At 38.2% G+C, this 20,327-nt stretch overlaps 1 protein-coding gene across 1 annotated transcript; it reads right to left on the bottom strand.

The window, feature by feature from the left end:
* Positions 1–1,481: 1,481 nt before the first annotated feature.
* Positions 1,482–19,282, bottom strand: LOC126550388 (transcription initiation factor TFIID subunit 1-like). Its single transcript, XM_050201822.1, has 3 exons — positions 18,782–19,282; positions 9,153–9,230; positions 1,482–4,247 (listed from the first exon to the last, which is right to left on the bottom strand). The coding sequence occupies exons 2-3, from the start codon at positions 9,228–9,230 to the stop codon at positions 2,838–2,840; spliced, it is 1,488 nt and encodes a 495-aa protein (XP_050057779.1). The 5' UTR covers positions 18,782–19,282; the 3' UTR covers positions 1,482–2,837.
* Positions 19,283–20,327: the final 1,045 nt, after the last annotated feature.

Genomic DNA, 20,327 nt, shown 5'->3' on the forward strand with positions numbered 1-20,327 from the left:
TTGTACCTACGTTTCGTAAAATGAAACTATTTTGATTTAAAAATAAACGCATAATTCGGAAAGTGGAAATAATTGTGCGTCACACTACGCGTGTTGCGCGCGTAGTCGTTGATACAATTTTTAAATGTTAGATAAGACAAGGTAATGGCTGCTATATATTAGTAATCACTACTATAATAACTAAAACGGCGTCAGTCGATAGACTCGACGAAAAAATCAGTGATACGATATTATTGCATAGGGTTAGTGGTTGAAACGGTATTTATTTACATGTAATTATTACCAAATACCTGGTCGACTATCAAAAAAAACGTGCCGACGGACGTTCAAAAACAATACCGTTTAAGTATTTTACTAGGAAATGGATCAGTTCATCAGTTTATCGTGACAGATCGTACTGTAAACAACGCTGCCGAGTCACGTCAGTATTTTTTTTTCTATAGAAAACCACCCGACGCATATTAAAACGTTAAGGTAATCGGCATCACAATAATTATTATAGGTACCTACACCATATTATTATCCTGCAGATTTATTAGCCGTTGGCCGTTGCAGTGCGCGTGCGGACGAATTGTTATTGTTTTTACGGGATAGTTCACGCACAGATTTAGTCGGTGTTTTTTTTCCTGCTAGTTTACTATATACTAATCGTAAATGATTAAGACGGAGAAGATGACGCGGCCCGTCTTGGACAGCCTCTGCCGGTCGTCGTGCACTATTTATCAAGGTCGGCGTCGGTAATAATAATGATTACACGGCTATGGTGCTTTAGTTTAATTTGTGGCGTGTGTGTGTGTGAAATTTAATGGGCACGACGATGGCATTAAACGTTTCGCGTAAAACGTATCATTTTTTTTTCCGATGTCTCCCATCTGATCGGTCCGATCGCGATTTTATTTTCGACTAGAAAACCATAATATTATTATACTGACCTCTGAGGAAGAAAATTACAAACGATAATGTGTATAATATTATATTAAATTATTATTTTATTTTATACACGAACACCATAAACGTCGTGACTTCCTGCAACTGCACCTGCAGTAGTCCGTCCGAGTTGTATTTTGTATTGCACGCGTTTCTGTTGCGGCATTTTCGATCGACCGGCAGAGAGTACCCATACCGATTGCGGTGTTGTTATACTGTTTACAGGAAAGTCGGTATAATTATCGCGTGTACAGCACCAAAAGGGGATATTATTGCTTTTATTGCATTTTTCAATAATTCCGTCATTTTTTTTTCCAACAACACGTCTACGCAGTATAGAATCTACGGTATTGTACACAAGCAGTATACAATATAAGAGCTATTTATTGCTCAAGTACGGTAAGCGCTCGACCGAATTAGAACGAGGCTATATGGCGTTGTTATTTTTATTATTTTACCATTTATACCTAGACCGATGAATAAAAAACAATAACGTTTATATTGTATTATAATGTATATGAATAATAAAAAAAAAAAAAAATAGTCAAAACACATTGTATTTAAAATCTAATTTTTTTTTATTTCCATTTTTCTTCATTTTTAACAAGTTCTTAATTTTAATAATTTATACAATTTATTTTTACATATACATAGATAACGAAAATAAAATAAAATTACAATTACGTCTTACCATAATAAAGTAATATAATATTAAATGAAATACAGTATGTACAATGCTATTACTGGCCGAGTCCCTATAACTTAAAGAATGAAAAAAAAAAAATAATAATAACAATTTATCAATATTAAAAATGTAATAATATTAAATCTTACGAAATATTACGTAGCTATAAAAATAATATTCATATTATATTATTACAATATGTTTTGCATAGACGACGAGCTATAACTACAATAACACACGAGACCCGTTCGTTTAAATTATTATTCAGTTTTTATAATATTCTATAATCGAAATAGAAATAGTAAAATAATATTATAAATATCGGTTTTAACTACACTACGTATCTAATAATAATCGTAATAATAATAATAATAATAATAATAAAAATAATAATAATAATAATGATGATAATAATAATAATAATAAAATAATGTATGCAGTTTGTCTCATTCGGTCTTAAGAAAAATAAATTACTGCTTTGTTGACCACACATTATAATATATGTAACATAAAAATACGGGTAATAAATTACGGGTGTGGGCCTAGGGTGTATGTGTGTATTTATATATATATTGTTATAATATGCACAATATGCGTTGTAGCGAAGACAGCCGCCCACCGGCATTGTTACCGAGTGTGACAAACTCCTATTGTCTTTGACGCGAGATGTGCCCACTGCAGTATTTATTTATTTTTTTCTTCCCGTTTTGTTTTCGTCTTCTAAACCCGAAATGGACAACAGGGTTACCGCAATGTAAACACGCGCACACCACACCGCATAGTAACCGTATAACCGGTATATAGTAATATCACCTATGAGTGCGTATATGTATGTTCACCGAGCCCGAAGTACGCGTGCTCCCCCCCACCCAAGCCGCGAGATTAAATTCGAATCGCGGCGTCGTTCGTTATTTGGGCACTTCGCAAGCCTTTACGAATCGGTTATTTTTTTTCATTTTTTTTTTACTTCGTTTTTTTTTCTCTATACAATGACTAGGACGATGCCAACAAAAAAAAAAAATAAAAATTTCAATAAAAAAAAAAATTCTACTTTCGGACGCGACGACAACGGTGTAAGCGTCACACAGCTCGTACAGCAGTGATATAGGTGGTACTAATAGTAGATAGTAGTAGTAGTTGTAGTAGTAGTAGTGGTATAGGTAGTATAGTAGCTGCAAGGTTCCTCTTCCGCGGAAGCGATGTGTCGTCGTATGCGCGCCGGTCATCAGTCGAACGAGACTTCGGCCGTCCGTTTGGTGAGGTCCAGCGGCGACGGCGGTAGCGTCGTGGCCGTGGCCGCGGCCTCCGGGTCGTCGGTCACCGAGTGCCGTCCGCCGGCGGATTGGGGCGCGTGCGGCGGCGACCTGTTGTACTTGGCGGCCGTGGTCTTCAGCGACAGGTCGATGGGGTATTCCTGTTCGACGGCCACGCCGCCCGGCGCCGGGCTGGACAGCAGCAGATCGCCGCCGGCGGCCGTGCGACCCGCGGCCACGGCTGCGTGCCAGCCGGCCGCCGCCATGGACAGCGTCAGGCCGCCGCCCACGAACGGCGTCAACCCGGGCCGGGTGACGGACAGCGGGTAGTACGGCGAGTGGAAACCGGAAACGGGCGACGAGCCGACGGTGGCCGACGACGGGCTGACCGACATCCGGATGCGTTTCGCGTCACCGGAACCGGTGGACGAAGCGGACGGCGACGTGGACAGCTGACGGAACGCGGGCGGTGTACCGCCGGTGGTGCAGGACGGGCTGCGGTGGTGGTGCCGGAGCACGGGACTGGCGGTCTTGCGGCGGTGATGGTTGCTGCCGCGGTTGTCCTCGTCGTCGGGCATGGACGAGCCGCCCGAATCGTCGGAAGCGGAAGGCCGGCGCCGACGACGGCGTCCGCCCTTTGGCGAGTCTTCGTCCTCGTTGTTGTTGTCGTTGCGTTCGCCGTCGTCTTCGTCGTCGTCGTCACGGCGACGACGTCCGCCGCAATCGTCGTCGTCGTCGTCTTCTTCGTCGTCATCGTCGTAACGGTGACGGTGTCTTCGGTCGACGCCGTTGTTGTTAAGGTTGTTGCTGCTGCTGTTGTTGTTGTTGTGATGACGGTTCCGGTGGTGGTGGTGATGTTGGTGGTGGTGTACGCCCATGATGGCGTCCGCTTGGCGCCGGCAGGACGCGTCGTCCTGGACGGCGGCCGTCATCAGTGCCGCGGCAGCGCCGTAACCGTTGAGTCGGGCCTGCAGGAACTTATCGGTGGTCAGGAAATGGTGGCCGGGGTGCACCAGACCGGCCGGATACAGTGGCGAACCGAACGGCGGCGGTTGCGACTGATGGTGCGGCGGCTGCTGCTGTTGGTGATGCGGTGACGAGCGAGTGCTGCCGTTGTGGTGCTGGTGATGATGGTGCGGTTGGTGGTGACCGACGGCCGCTGCGGCCGCCGCTGCGTTTTGGTCCTGCAGCAGGCAATGGATCTTGAACCAATTGGACCGGCGGCCGTACCGCGACCCGCTCTTAGACATGCCGACCAAGAGGCATTTGCGCAACCTGCACGCCTTGCACGACGTCCTGTTCTTCTTGTTGATCACGCACTCGCCGTTGTTCTTGCATTCCGATATCGAACTCAGGTTGTTGTAAGTCCGTCCAAAAAACGACTGCAAAAAAAAAAAACGAAGTTTATAAATATATTTAGGTATATATAATTTATGAATAGTTATATCGACATGGTGTATAATATTATATATTAAGTATGTTTATTTTTATTGCGACAAGTCACGGATTTAAATGCAAACGTATTATTTCTATCCGAATGCTCATACTTATATGACATTTATAATACAATCTAAAAAGGTAACTTTTATTTTTTTGGCGATTGTTGAATTTTTTAATGACCGTTGCACATTTTTTGCACGCAATTAAATGCATAATTCACGGTTTGTAATAACCGAAGAGCGTTCATCGAATCCTATAAGCCATTTTTTGATGTTTCGTGTTTCTAGTATACGGGATCATTTCAATTCGCTCCTATTATTAAAATTATCATTTATCATCTATGGGTCATCACGCGGAGAGCGATTTAGTAAAAAAAACATTGAACGATTAGGCGTAACTAATCGTATACGAATAAGTTAATAAAATAACAAGTGGTATTTTTATATACTGGGATATTTTCGTGATTTTGTTAGTAAAGATATAATATTACAACGAACGGAAAAAAAAGTGAGCGCGCGATATTGTAATAATATTGAATGGGTACCAGCTATGTGTTTATATACGTTTTGACCGGAAAATAATAATATATGTAATATACTCGATGAGGGCGTGTCCGCCGTGGCTCCGAGCTATATGAGTCCGCTCCACACAGCAGATACTTTGCTGACATTATTCCCACGAATACACATAGGTACATAGATATATATAATATTGTAATATTATTTCGACCGACGGCGGCGAACGTTATTAAAAACGATAGATCACACGGTCGATATATTGTGTATGTGTGTGTCTTCGTGCGCCAAAACGATAGTATATAGGTACGGAGACTTAACCCGGCCGCGATAGGCATCTAAAGACTAATGAGTCACATCTATATATACATATTACACGTTTATAATATATATTGTGTGTGCGTGCGTACTAAATACGAATCGGTATTAATCATAAATCTTCGTATCGCGATCGAATGAATGAATGTTATGTAGCCCATACAACTGTTTAGCGTATACCTATTATGTGTGTCTGTGTGTGTTTGGATCGAATGCACTTACGGTTTACGTGAGCACATATTATATTATATTGAATGGCCGACGAAAACAGCACAATTATAACTATAATATACACACGCATAATGTAAGATATATATATATATTATATATAAGCATTATTCGGCTATTAAATGTACCTCGAGGGTTAAGTATACGTGAGATACCGTTGTACGGCTAAAACGTATTAGTTATTATATGACCGAAAAACAATTTGTGATTTGTATAATACGAATGACCGCCGTCGCTTTGGAAACGGGTACGAGTAATCGTTCTGACGGTTTAGGCATGACGGGTGTTTGGGAAAACACAATACGCCGGTGAGAGGGTAAATCGCAGTGACGCACCTGTGTGGGGGAGGAGCAACAGGGGATTTGCTTTTTAATACATGATTAATGAAATATAGTTTAATGTAAAATTTTCGTTTTCATTCTTCGATATTATCAGTTAAACATTTTTTTTATATCATTTATCAAATTCAATACGTGAATCGCTATAATCCCAAAGAAGTAATAACGGTTCTTGGATGGACGAGATTGAGTCTTCTTTATATCGTGCTCGACGTGCTCGTAATCGAATACCTAATCATATATAGTTTCAAATATCTGTATTCGTGATTCGACCAAGCAGTAATAGGCATTAGGTACTGTGTTTGTTTAGTGTTTCGAGCTCTTATCGCATTAAATATCGAGTAAAGTAAGATATTTAATATATTGCCCCCAATCCCTGAAAACATCCCCAAGTTTGATTGGGATTGGCGAATGTTATCCCGATCGAAAGTCGTTTTTAAACAAAATATGCAGGGTGGTTTAGATCCTATAATATTGTATTGTAAATTTTTCTAGGAGAACGAACGTTGTGGGTATAGATGTTAAATAACTGTGTTCGATTAAAGTCATCAAACACGTTCCTGGAAGTAAATTTGTGCCACCACATTTATATAAATATGAAGAGCAAGATATAGGTATTTGTTGTGAAATCGATATTTATGTAATAAATATTTTTATTATCTCGGGTGAGACGCGCGCGTATGTGGTTTGTCCATATAATACGTATATTATAATGGTTTTGAAAATAAATATCACTTTTATTTCGTGTCTGTGCGGTCGACGAGAAGAGTGAGCGTATAAGTGGTAGCGACGAAGGTAAAAAAAACGAGAGTGGATGAAGACTATAAAATTCTTGTGGGTCCGTAAATATACCGTACGGAGCTGACGCAACGGTACTAAATATAATTATAAATGTATGTTCATTGTGTTTGAACAATTTTAAATATTTCCGACCTGCAGTGCATAATTATTCTATACTCTTTATTTGACCATAATGGTTGTACAGTTTTTTATTTAGCATCATATAATATTATAAATTACAGACACACACATACCACGCGTCACCAAACGGTTGTACACAATATAGAAATATGAAAAAAACGCTATATTCGCAGGATCGGCACCTGCACCTGCATTAAAATATTATATTATTTGTGTTACCGCGGAATGGATGCTCTTGGGTTCCGGGAATATCTCGGAGAGCGCGCGGAGAAAGAGACGGAGGAAACGATGAGAGTCAACTCGGTCCTTACAACTCCATTTGCACATAAAAGCAATTTGTAAATAATGGTGAATTAGTTAGGTCGCCGATAGAGCTGATGGCAGAGAGCGAATAAAGAGAGACAGCATCGGCAACAGGATGAATGCTGCAATATATTATACCATGTAATATTATTATATGGCCCATTATATAGGTAGGTTGTAAAATGCTCGCGCCAGGTTTCATTTTATTTATATTTTTTCATCCGCATTATTATTATTATTTTCAATCGGTTTGACATTTGTCTCACGTGTGTGTATAATAATAATAATATAATACTACACACACACACAACGTATATATATATACCCTACACCGCTATAGATGTAGGCGAAGATGCCGCATTCCGCGTCGACCTGCAGACCGCACCACAACTGGACCATCACTGATGAAAACCAACCGGTATATACACGACGCATAGGTATTATACACGTATATTATATATATACATACATAAAGACGCTCGCAGTTGACATTTTATTATTATTATATTGTTGTTGTTGTTTTTTTTTTATAACTCTTTCCCTACTCTTTTTTCGGTCCGCCTTAATACATAACAATATAATATCATCTCGATGACGATAATAATAATAATAATAATAGTGAAAAAATAGAAAGTCACACGACGGCCCGGCCGGCCGGCACGCGGTAATAATAACATTACATTGGTCAAATAAATCGTGTCACGAAATTAACTCGATCTTATATGAAGCGTACCTATACGCATCGGAGGCGGTAGGTACGTGTAGGTACACGCGAGCGAGTGAGTTATCTAACGATCGGCCACCGCGTCTTTTTCTTCTATATAATAATATTATAAAATATATTATATGGTCGGTATACGAAGCGCAGCGTGGTCGAGATACCCGCGAGAGACATTCGTCCACGGCGGGCATTGCGCAACAAACGTCGTCTTATCCGAAATAATTGTAATAATATTCGTGAATAAAATTATTATTGTGCAATATTATGCATGTGCAAGTACGAGGCGTTCGTATTTCGTGCCAGCCATCGGCGGCACTGCAGGTCGGTGTGCAGTCACATTCGTCGTTTGTGAATCCGCGTAAATCCGCCGGACAAACGCGATAATAAATATTAATAATTTGGCACACGTCGTCATACGACGTTACCTTCTCCTCTTCGATGAGTTCGATGTCACTAGGACGAGTGGGACGACGGCGGTCGACAAATCGCGCACGAGACACTCCACCGCAACGCGTAAATATTGTCATAAAATATGTGTTTGGAACACGGTATATCACAATATTAATATTATGTGTACGTGTCGGAACGGAAATAATAACGTTTTTCGATCGCCATAATGGATAGCGATTGTTTTTACGGCCGACCGAGCACGGCGGAGGTCTCGATGTAATGCGTGTACGGTATAGTGTATAGTATCTACACAGTAGACTCTCGGCGATCCGGCTGCAAATGTCAGGCTCGAAAACTGCCCAGGATTAACGAAAGCGCCGAATTGCAGGAGTTGGGATTTTATTTATCGAAAAATCTTAATGAATTTAATTGGAACACATGAACGATACACATAATAGAACATTTTGGTTTCTTATCGCGTTGAATCGATCTTTCGCGATGATGGTGTAAAAAAATCATTTTTTGTTTTCCTCGTTTGGAACGATATTTTTAAGACTTTTCCTCGTATATAGTAGTCGCGTTTAAGCGAGAATAGTAAAATTAAAATATAGCCGGATTACCGGACACGTATACCGGATTATCGCACGGCCGGATTAACGAGAGTCTACTGTATAATATTACCGTATAATTAACGATATACATCAAAATATATACGGCGTCGCGCGTCTTAGTCGAGAAACGATAATAATTATGCCGACGATGATTATGTAGGTACCTATTATGGTTGAGGTGATAAAAAGGTCTTGTAATCGATTATTGTTTGCCTAGCCGCGAGGCGTGTACGTGTACTATCATATTATATTGTTTTTTGTCGCGTATATAATAGCTATAAAACACAGTAAAAGCCTGCGATGACCAATAGGACAAGACGTGCAATGCGTGTGGCGGGGTGGCGGAGTGCGACAGCGGAGATTGCACTTTCTTATTTTTTATGTACACTTGTCGCAGTGATGATTCGGAGGAGAAAGATCCGACTTTGTCGAATTCGCCGTGTACTATGTATTCATTACACGCCTAAGTGTTACGATTTTCATAATTAATTTCGTTACTCACTTTGCAGCCTTCGCAAGTAAAAGCCCCGAAGTGGAAACCGGCGGCTGGTTCCCCGCAAACTTTGCACTGTTGATTCATCTGTAAAAAAAAAAAAAATCAAATAAATAACCGAGTAAATAAAATGTAAAACAATTTTTTTTTTAAAACGCCAGATAAAATATCATAATATCCGACCAAACAAGGATGTGGCGCGCGGGCGTCATATCCCCGAACAACGTTATACTAGCACGCATCATAATATATCGTTTTTACATCGCTGAACGATATACGTTATTATGATCGATAGATACGGCCAAGGAAACCTACTGATATGATATTGGGTTGGCATTAACATATTATTGTCATTAATACTACCGTATCATAATATATTACCCGTTACGCGCAATAATGATGGCAAATTGCAGGTACACGTTCGCGTTTTGTCAGAATCGCGGACTATCACTAAACTCATGATTGTTTTGTACAGGTACTATATCGTTTCTGTCTCGATGAACATTATTTTACAAGCGAGCCCGTTGCGGATTACAAATGGTTGTCGATATTTCATAATATACGATATTATATTTCCCGTAATATAGAACGAGAGGTTAGGACAATACTTTTTTGTCACGCTGACTAATTGAGATTAATACCCATCCATACGCGGGATGATCGGTAACATCGTCAGCCGAGTGTTTCCTGCTCCTACATGTACATTATGCCAAATCGATTTTCGCCCATTTTGCTTAGACGAGTAATAATTAACAACGTTATTAATTAGGTATTATAATACGTGTGCACAATTGCTCCGAGTCACGAAATAATTAGGTGTTATTATTTCATTACTGCTACTGATGGAGTTCTCCCTTCCTCGTATACAGTCTCTAATAACCTTCGCTCATATCTTAAACGCCAATAATCATAATATATAATATTGTGGAGGGGGGTGAGTACCCGTTGTTTACGTAAAAATCCGTAGTCATTGTTGACGGTATTCATTGTAAAATGTAGATACGTGCGTGCGCGTCTTATATCGGCTACTTATAATAATCCATACCGCTACGGCGCAGCAAATATATTCATAATATAGGGCCATCCGCAGACGACTTTCGCCTGCAGTGACTAGAGTCGCCGCGCAGTGTCGTCGAGATTTATTCGATTTTTGGACAGTCGTCTGGATGTTATATTATTCGTAATACGTTTGAAATGCGCAATATAATATTATATAAACCTAACCTATCGGTTGATATCGACATGATTTGCGAGGGTTTCGTCGGAAAACGAGGCATCGGTGCAGTCGTTAATGAACATTTTACTGCGTCCATGCGCGCTCGCAACACGGTGTCGCCGGCCGGGGACGAGGTTAATTAAATTTTATGTAGCTGCGCGAATAAGCGAAGACTGTGAAATATCTGAACGGCGGCATCTGTATATAGCTATAGTGGGTGCGTAGGCGATATCGTGGGTCGTCTCGTATTCTCCCGAGATTATTTTTTCTCGAGAGATGCACCAGCCCACCCAAGACACGGTGCTCTCGAGACGCTACCGGAACGGAAGACTCTCCGGACACACATATATAAATTGTGTTAAATTAACGGTCGTCATCATCGATCGCTATCGAACGCGAGGTTTATATAACGTGGAAAAGAAGTCGGCTGCACAGGACAATAATATATTTATAAAATATAATAATATATATCGAGTCGGTTATCCAACTCCCCACTCTGTGTACTATACACAATATAGGTATGTATAACAGTGCATTATTATATCGTATATTATATAGGAACCTGCGCACGTAACAATATAATATTATTATCGTCGTGATATTATTTCGGTTGCTCTCAGTCCTATATTGTTGTATAACACACGCGCGCGTATGAGATCGAATTTACCACTCGGACAGTGAATTTTTATGTATATTATATTATATTATTATATATTACACACGTTTAAAAAGATGACACCGGCCGCGACCGGTTTCGTCCGTCGCACGAATTGGCTGGCTTCCTAATTCAGAAGCGGGCTTACGATATTATATATACATAATATTATGTACATACACGTATATATATATGGTATATATTTTAAGTACATGATACTATACGAGCACACACCCGCGACCGAATGCCTTCTTCGACACGACGCGATCTCTTGCGCGTGTCTACTATCGTATATACGACGTCAACGGCAGCAGAGACGCATATTATTTTTTTTATTTTATTTTTTTTTTATTATTAATCGCCCGTATACATGATAATAATATTATATACAGTCGTCTGACGTTCGTATTATTCAAATAGTAGATCAATTATTTATTTGCTGCGTGTGCGTTTTTCCTCCGGAACAACGGCGACTACGCTATATTTTTTACGTAATACATCTCCACCGCCGTGTGCGCGTGGCCACACGCGAGGTACGCATACTCGGGACACACATTATATACGTATAATATTATTTACGCGATCACGGGCGAATCGGATCCGAGTTGAATTCGTCGTCACCGGACCCGACTTCTTAAACACCTTTAGAATCGTCCATCAACATAATTATAGCGCGTCTTCTGTATAGCGTATATACCAGTATGATATAGGTTAGGTTTATATTGCGTATATCCCGAGGGACGACGACGACGCGAGTCTTCGATCGATTAGGAATCTGTCAGGTTAACTATAAAATATTACACACTCGAATAATTCTTTTGGACAAAAAAAACCCCGAATCTTGTAAATTTTCTGTAAAACCGCCAGTCGGTTTGCAGGGGGAGATAGTTTCTCCCCGTCCACTGCGATGCAGTTTTACAGAACAAATGGTTTTTAAAACGTCAAATGAGATTGCAGTATCTATCCCTTATTTATACGTAATATATGTTAGTCGACGACGACGATTATTGATTAATATTTTTGCTGTCAAAGCGATTTTCATACTATTTATTATTGTTATTTTAACCCAGAGGTATTCCGCCGTTACAATAAAACACATTATAATATTATAATAATATGGGTAAATACTCTTCTTTGTGTAAATCGATGACGGAGACGGTGCAACTGCAGAATTTTGGTCGACGATCAGATTGCTCAACGCGATAAAAACGAGAGCACATTCGCACAGACGGACGAGGCTCTTCCCGTCCAGCGGTTTTATCGAAACACACGCACACGATGGCGTGATTTGGCAACGTGCCGCAAACGGTTTTCTCGAACGGCAGCTGCCCAAACTTAATCAAAGTCATCCGCCTAATCCCCCGGAACAATATTAACTCGCTCTTTCTCTGTCGGTCTTCTGTTTTTTTTTCGGATGCACCACGTCTTTTTGTCATTGACAAATTAACCGTAAATATATATACGCGAGCTGACCCTATCCCGAGATCCTCGAAACTCCTTTTGCCACCGTCCCCTACAATATACACACACGAGTATTATATACATTATTATGAGCACCCGATCATCATTAATATTGTAGACGTGTTTTGCAAAACCACTTCAGTCGTCATCGTCGTTTATATAATATTATATATAATGTTCTTATTCATTCTTCTTCTTCTTTATTATTTTTTTTTCGAGTGTGAAAGGGATGCGTGTCGCCCGTCCATTGTTCTCCGACGCGTATATAAGGTAACACGGACCATATTATTATTATTGTTATATGTATACAAAATAAAAAATTACGGTACTCGAATGTGCAAAAGAGCTGATGGTATATTGCAGTACGTGTACACATAAACAATCTGTCACTGGCGGCGAGAAGAAAATGCGAAGGGATAAAGTGTCGTCGTCGTCGGCCAGTATCGGCGGCTTTTATTATTACTGTTATTAATAATATTATCCTAAGCGCCCGTGACCGGTGAGAACGTTATATCCTTGTGAACGGTATATTATAATAATATAATACTGTGTATACTGTATATACATACTTCGTATATTCTGCAGTGTTGCGTTGTTATCGCCTCGACAAAACCGTTATTTGCGCACATCATACATATAAGATCTACGTGTTTGTTTTTTTTCTATTTTTGTTCATCCATTAAACACTCAAGCGTTGTCCGCATAATATGCACTTCTACTTATATATTATAATATATAGTGTATGTTATAGAGTTCTGCTGGGAGGACCGCACATAGAAAAAAAAAGACGGACTATGCCGTTGTTCTACGCAGCTTTCGACGGTGGACTGTAAAATATCGAATTTTATAATTTTATACTCGAACACCGTCTCAAAAGGCAGACACACATCATAATGATACATGATATAGGTATATATTATCCATTTCTCTTCGTCATCGCGTGTTGTACATTATATTTACCAGAGAAAATAAAACTAGTACATACCACGAACAAATTTGACAAATTGACGATTGGTCATCGTCTTTCCGAGTAAAAAAGTAATTTGAGAATTTTATAGTATTTTTTTTTTATCAATTTTGTCAACCTATGTATTTTTTTTTTTATTAGTTAACACCTAAACCCGTACTATTCAGTACCGAGAATCTCGCGCTCTTTAAAACCTAATTACGCTAGAATTGTTTATTACTCATTATTACATATCTCGGATATAAATATATATATTATGATATGTACCTATACTAAAGTCAGCCGTCATAGCTGAATATCCGTTAATAATTTGTCACGTACTCTCGTGGATTTGTGATAATATATGATTCTATCAGTGGTGCATGCGACAGTTCAATAGTAGGAAATATATTATGAGAATATATACACGGTGATGGATCAATCATGCGATTATTGATATTTTGTATAAACAAACGAAATCCAAGATGACTAAGCGTTTAGCGACTGAATCGATTGTATTGTGCGTTTTTAAGTTTCCGAGTAAAAAAATAACGAAATACGTATATGTATAATATAATAATATATTATACAAATACACATGTGCAGTAATGTCGTATTATGACAGCGTCGTCTGTGCATAGGTTCTGTCACTGTTGATGACGACCGTCGAAACCGATTCTGCTTATGACGATGATGGATGAATACACGGCGGCGGTGTAGATCATTTAAACGTTTTGGGGAAAAAAAAAATCCCTATTCGGATTATATCTCTGCCTATACCTATCGTACACGTTATACGACGCGATAAACGGTTTTAAAGTCATGAAAAGGATATAGGTACATATAATATATATAACGAGGCCGATTATATTCAGAAGTGTATTATTCTTTTGCATCATTAGGCGCTGTGCAGAGAACACAATAGCCACGAGCATTTATAGATTTCCGTCAAAACGGTAGCTCCGGTATAAGCATTTATATACAAGAATAAGGACGCGTAAAAAAATATCTATCGCATTCTATACCGCGAAATGCCGCTCGGTGATTAATGATTTGATGTATTTTGTTCTCCTTTTTGGGGTCGCCCCGGGACCGTCTACCGTGTCGCATTTAAATTAGACACCTTGAGATATAAATGGATATAACGTTTCAAAACATATTTAGGGTAAGTGCGCGCAGGATGTACGCATAATATATAATATATTTAATATTATAATATACACAATATGTTCGCATTCGAGTACATACAAATATTATATATACCTTTACCTATAAACGTATGCATAATACACATATACATAGGTGCATTGGATACCACCGCGACTCGCAGGCACTTATTATATGGATATGTATACTACATAATATGTACTATGCGTAAACTATATATACTATATGTATATATACGTGTAGAAAATGCTGCTGCCAACGACGACGACGACCGTCGACAGACGGAGATAACCATCGGAACGCGCACATTATGTATTTAACACGACGAAAGGATCGTGTTTTTTTTAACCATCCCAACAAAAAAATCATATAGTCGTTGACGTTAGGTAAAATATGAATAAGGAAAAAAATTATAATAAATTTCAAGATTAAAATAAATAACACACACACACATATAGATAATATGTAAAAGTATACTCGTGCATGTATAATTCCTGACTAAAATTGTTGCATGTTTTAGATTAGATAGATATAATTAAATTAATAGCCCACGCGTATATACACGTGCTAACAACGCGTTGTCGCTAATTCCCGTCTCTTGTTTTTGCGACTACAAATCACAACACAAAAAAAAAAAATTTAACAAACAAATTTCAAACATTTTTTTTCTCTTTTTATACATTGTAGTTCAGAATCCACACGTACATATTATGTATGGATGTACTAAATGCATGATGGGCGTCGGTTTACTGCTCGCGCTCCGGTCATAACAAGCCTGTGTTTAATTTTAATTTTTTTTTTTATGTAAAAGCTTCATTGTACAGAAAAAATATACATATAATTCATGACGTGTATTAACTATATACATATATATAAAATATAAATGACACAATATGTACCGAAAGCAAACTAGAGGACGTTCACGGGAAACAATGCCGTTCTGATGGTCTACATAAAACAAGCCTGTTAATGAAACTTGCCTATTGTGCCAACAGTCATATCAATGGAGCATTGTGACGTTCTGATCGTATACGGACCGTGCCGTTTATGCAAATCAGAAGTTTATTTTTTCTAAACGGCTCGAAAATAACAAAATACAGCTTGTTTGTCAGATATGTCAAGTATAGGTACACACAAACTCACATATTATACACACAATATACCTATATTATACAAACATATTGTGCACCGAGAAGGAATATGCATATTATATATATTATCATCATATACTCTCATTGATTTGTTTTTTCCTTGTCCGTGAGTCCGTGACTATGTAATTTTCGTTCATTATTATATTGGGAAATTATAAAAAATATATCTACATATGCATGTACGATAATGTACTTTGTAAAACTGGTTATTTTGCTCTGATGTGTCCGGGAAAATCCGAATATATTGCGATCGTTGTATTATATTATATGAATAAAGTTATGCAATTCTTTTTTTTTCTTTCTTTCGTGATTTTATTTATTTTTTCACACACATTAGGTATTCGCTCATCGCGGATCATCATCAATGTGGGTCACCTTGAAACACACCGCTACGATTACTACTATAATATACTATAGTACCATCACCACCACCACTATACTGCTGCTGTTGCTGGTGCAATTATATATATTCACTGACGGCTCGGCAAAAGTGGGTGTGATAGTGTCGGGGTCTAATGGTCGGATATCGTGATGTCCATTAGCGAGTAATTGTGAAATATCCGGTATTCATTAGACTCGACTATTATTATTATAGAGTGTGTGTACGCTACACATAATTTTTTTTTAACTCGTATATTTTTTGTGGTCAGCTGCTGCTCCTCTTTCGGTGGCAGTGTGAGATCTCTCTTCCGCGTCCGCGTGTGTCATCAAATGGACCGCTTCGGTCAAAGATTAAAGAAGCAAGTGTAAAATATAAACAGACTCCCAAACGTAATTCGTAAGAATACAAGACTATACCTACTATACATCGTGTGAATATACCGTAGCATGATGGCTATGTATAATAATAGTCGTCACTGTGAGTCGATATATATTAACATATATACATCTTGGACTCTTGACAACTGTAACATGTTTAATAAGCAACATGAATTTAACTAGAATTTTAACGAACTCGTCATGCAACTCATGTAAAATGAATATCGTAAAGCAAAATAAGTAATTCGATCATTATTTTTCTCGACACATTTGATTAGACTATGGCAACATAATAAAACAACAAACCGCATACAAAACTTATTCTAATGGGTGAATAAAATTTAAAATTAACTCACAAGATATTTTCGATCGTTTATGGTTAAAAATAAGTCTCTAGAATAGAGAATAATATATTTATTAAAAAACCAAAGTTAAGAGTTACAAATTAAATTTTAATAAAGGTAATTTTATAATTGTATGTAACAACGAGTACAAAATAATTAGTCGAAGTGATTTAATACTCAGCCAACAAATTAGCATTATAAATACAGAACCATGGGAAATATAATATTATGTCGAATGTTATACATACATTTACACTTACACAATTGCTGACAAGGTTTTGATTTAGACTTAATATTATAAAAAATATACACATGTATACGTAGTTTTATTTTAACATATTATACATGTATACTGTATAGGTATGTATAATACTATAATATGATGTCCATGTGCCTTTAGTTTTATTTACTATAAATGACCTTAAAATTATACGTTACATTACGTAAGTATAAATAAATATATAAACACAATAACACATACAAATATTTTAATTTATGAATTTATTTTTATAAAATGTTACGTATTTATTAGGTACTATCTAGTATCTATATTTAGAATTTAGATGTACTTATAACATAATATATATTGTCACTGCCTTCAACTGATGATAGTTATTAGGTAGTTTTTATACAAGTAGGCTTTTTTTTTTTGATAGAATAATGGACAATTATAATATTATTTGTTCCAATTAGAGTAATTAATATCTGCGATACATAACGGAGAAAGTTCACGAGAAACCTCACACGAAGCGTCGGACGCCAATCTTGGAATTTAGGGGACGGGACACATAATACTCTATAATTTAATAAATAATTAATTAATAATCGATGTGTTCGCTATGTACAAGTAATACGTAAACATACGTGGTTAATATATATACATATAATAATAATATATATGTACTATATATTAAATGTATAGGATTTGTGTTTTCATTTTAAACCGATTAATCGATGATCGAGCGTGGGCGTGTACGAATATATATTACATATATATTCTATATACCCATCGCCTCGGTTGTATCTTGGGTCGTGCTCGGTATAAACGCACAACGCGGGTTTATAACTAAATTAATTAAAAAAAAAAAAACCGATATTAATATAATCGTTATTATTGCCGCTATCGAGCCTATGAATCGGTATATTGTTATTAGTCTATTACTTTCCGTTCATAGAAAAAAAACACTTTACGCCCATTCCGTGTTCGCACGGACTTTTCGTGACCTATTCGCCCACACCAGATCACCCGGCGATTATTCACGTACATTTCCGATGAGTCCGTTCTAATAATAGTTGCAAAATAAGCTAGTTACAATACAACAAAAAAAAATTACGTCGATAATTAGGTACCTACGTCTATTATTAATACATATATTTTCTTTTCAATATCAAAAATTTTAAACTTTACGCGTGATCGCAATTGTATATATATAGGTATGTAAGTAGGAAACTTTAACGCCAATAGATTCTAAAAACTACAATTATAATTTATAAACACCATTACCGTTTTATAAAAATTGAAAAAAAATTATACCCGACTAAAAATGTATATTATAGAAAATTATTATTTTAATTATTATAATAATATCATATTGTAATATTCTATAGATAGAACTTTTATACAGATAGAGTAAAAAAAAAATCGTGTAAAGTAATTAATTTTATCGAAAACAGCATATCCCACAAATCAAGTATTAACATACTTGTTCTGGCGTTGAAGTCTCCTATAGCTTTTTCAATTACCATAAATAATAATAATTGTAAAGATAAATCATTTTTTTGCGATTGGCAAACGTAAATTGCAATTATTATTATAAATTGTTTTAACATAATTGTGCATTGATTTTAATGTTAATAATTAAATGGTAAAACCGCGGAAAATCGTAATGGCGATCACATAAATAATAATTATAATAGTCGACGAAGACGTTTTACTTACGTTTGATTTTAAATCGACGTGTAGGCGAACAGCATATCCAATGGAAATCTGCCGAAATGTCCTTTTCCGTCTATAGCGGCTTTCCGGACGTCACCGTCTGGTCCTCATGGCCGAAAACGCACAGAAAAGATAGTTCAAAGGAGGTATACGAACGATCGTAACAATTTTTCGTCGCAAAAATAAAAAAAAATAATTCAAACATACATATTATAATATTGGCGAACGCGCAAAGTTCAGACGACGAAACCGAAATCAAATAATATTATTGCGATAATAAAATATTGTCGTCGGCGGCTCGACCGGATTTCGTTCGCGGACAATCGAATGTGCGATCTCGAATATCGTTTTCGCGGCGGCGGTGACGACGTCGTCGCAGCGGCGCGTTAACTGGTAACGATGACGAGTGACGATTGACGACCACGACGGGGGCAACGGCGGCGATTCGCGGTGTGACGGGAAAACACGAACTGGTCCGGAGCGCCTGCCGGCTTGTACTGGCCCGGGCCGCGATCTCGTTCCGGGGGGCCGCGACTCGACCGCACCGGTTCCGCGGGTGGGGGGTACCGGCCCGTCGTCGCGGCCGAGGTGGGAGCCGCGGGGGGGCGTGACCGAAACGCACCAATGCCGAGTCGGCCCCACCGCCCGGGCCGTCGCGCGAAACTCGCCCCTTTTTACACCGCCGCCGCCGCGCCGCCACTGGCACGGCTGTACACTCGCTCGGCGGCGGTTCACACCTGCTGTTCGACTCGGCCGGAGCGCCGTCACACGGTCGTCCGAGATTTTCACTTGTTATACATATATATATAGAATGTCTTTGATATTCGCCGCTTCTATTTTTCCTTCGTCGTATAGTCCGCAAACTCCTCGTTCAGGACGATCGCCGATTTTTCTCGCACGGCTATATAGAAAACCGCAGTGAAAAATCGCCAAGACGCGGTTCGCGTACGACGTATTATAATTTTACACGAATTTGTATTTTACAGTGATATCGCGAGCGAGTACGATATAATAATATGAGGAACCCGTTGCATAATATATATATATATTGTAATAATATTGCATAGGTATAAACCTATATATACCTGTTTAATAGGTGTATTTAGGTGTATATAGGTATATAATACCCGCGGCTAATGGTTTTCGATTTTCCCACGAATTTATCACCGGACTAATTATTATACGCGTCGAGCCAAAACGCAAACGCGGCCGTCAAATTACCACCGCCGCCGCCGCCGCGCGTACTTATATAAACCTAATATACCTACGTTGTAGTATGTATATAAGAAACCAATCAACGCAAAACCAATTGGTTTGCATTTGTATCGGTTACATATAGGTTTACTCAGATATTTATTACTTTAAAATGTGTATGTGTGTGTGTGTGTGTGTGTGTTTGTGAGAGAAGTCGGATTGATAATTATATAGATGTATACAAAGTAATGTTTTTTGCGTGTTGTTAAACGCGCGTACAAAAATATATCCGTTTAATAGGTGTTTAAATTATAATATATATAATATGGATATATTTTATATTATATTTTAAACT

The sequence above is a fragment of the Aphis gossypii genome, chromosome 2 (assembly GCF_020184175.1).
Source record: "Aphis gossypii isolate Hap1 chromosome 2, ASM2018417v2, whole genome shotgun sequence".
NCBI classification, from domain to species: domain Eukaryota; kingdom Metazoa; phylum Arthropoda; class Insecta; order Hemiptera; family Aphididae; genus Aphis; species Aphis gossypii.

Bases quoted from the DNA above. Each gene is read 5' to 3' on its own strand.
- LOC126550388 (XM_050201822.1), bottom strand. From the start codon at position 9,230: ATGAATCAACAGTGCAAAGTTTGCGGGGAACCAGCCGCCGGTTTCCAC. The intron at 4,248-9,152 runs GTGAGTAACGAA...TTTTTTTTGCAG, and splicing joins TTACTTGCGAAGGCTGCAAA to TCGTTTTTTGGACGGACTTA.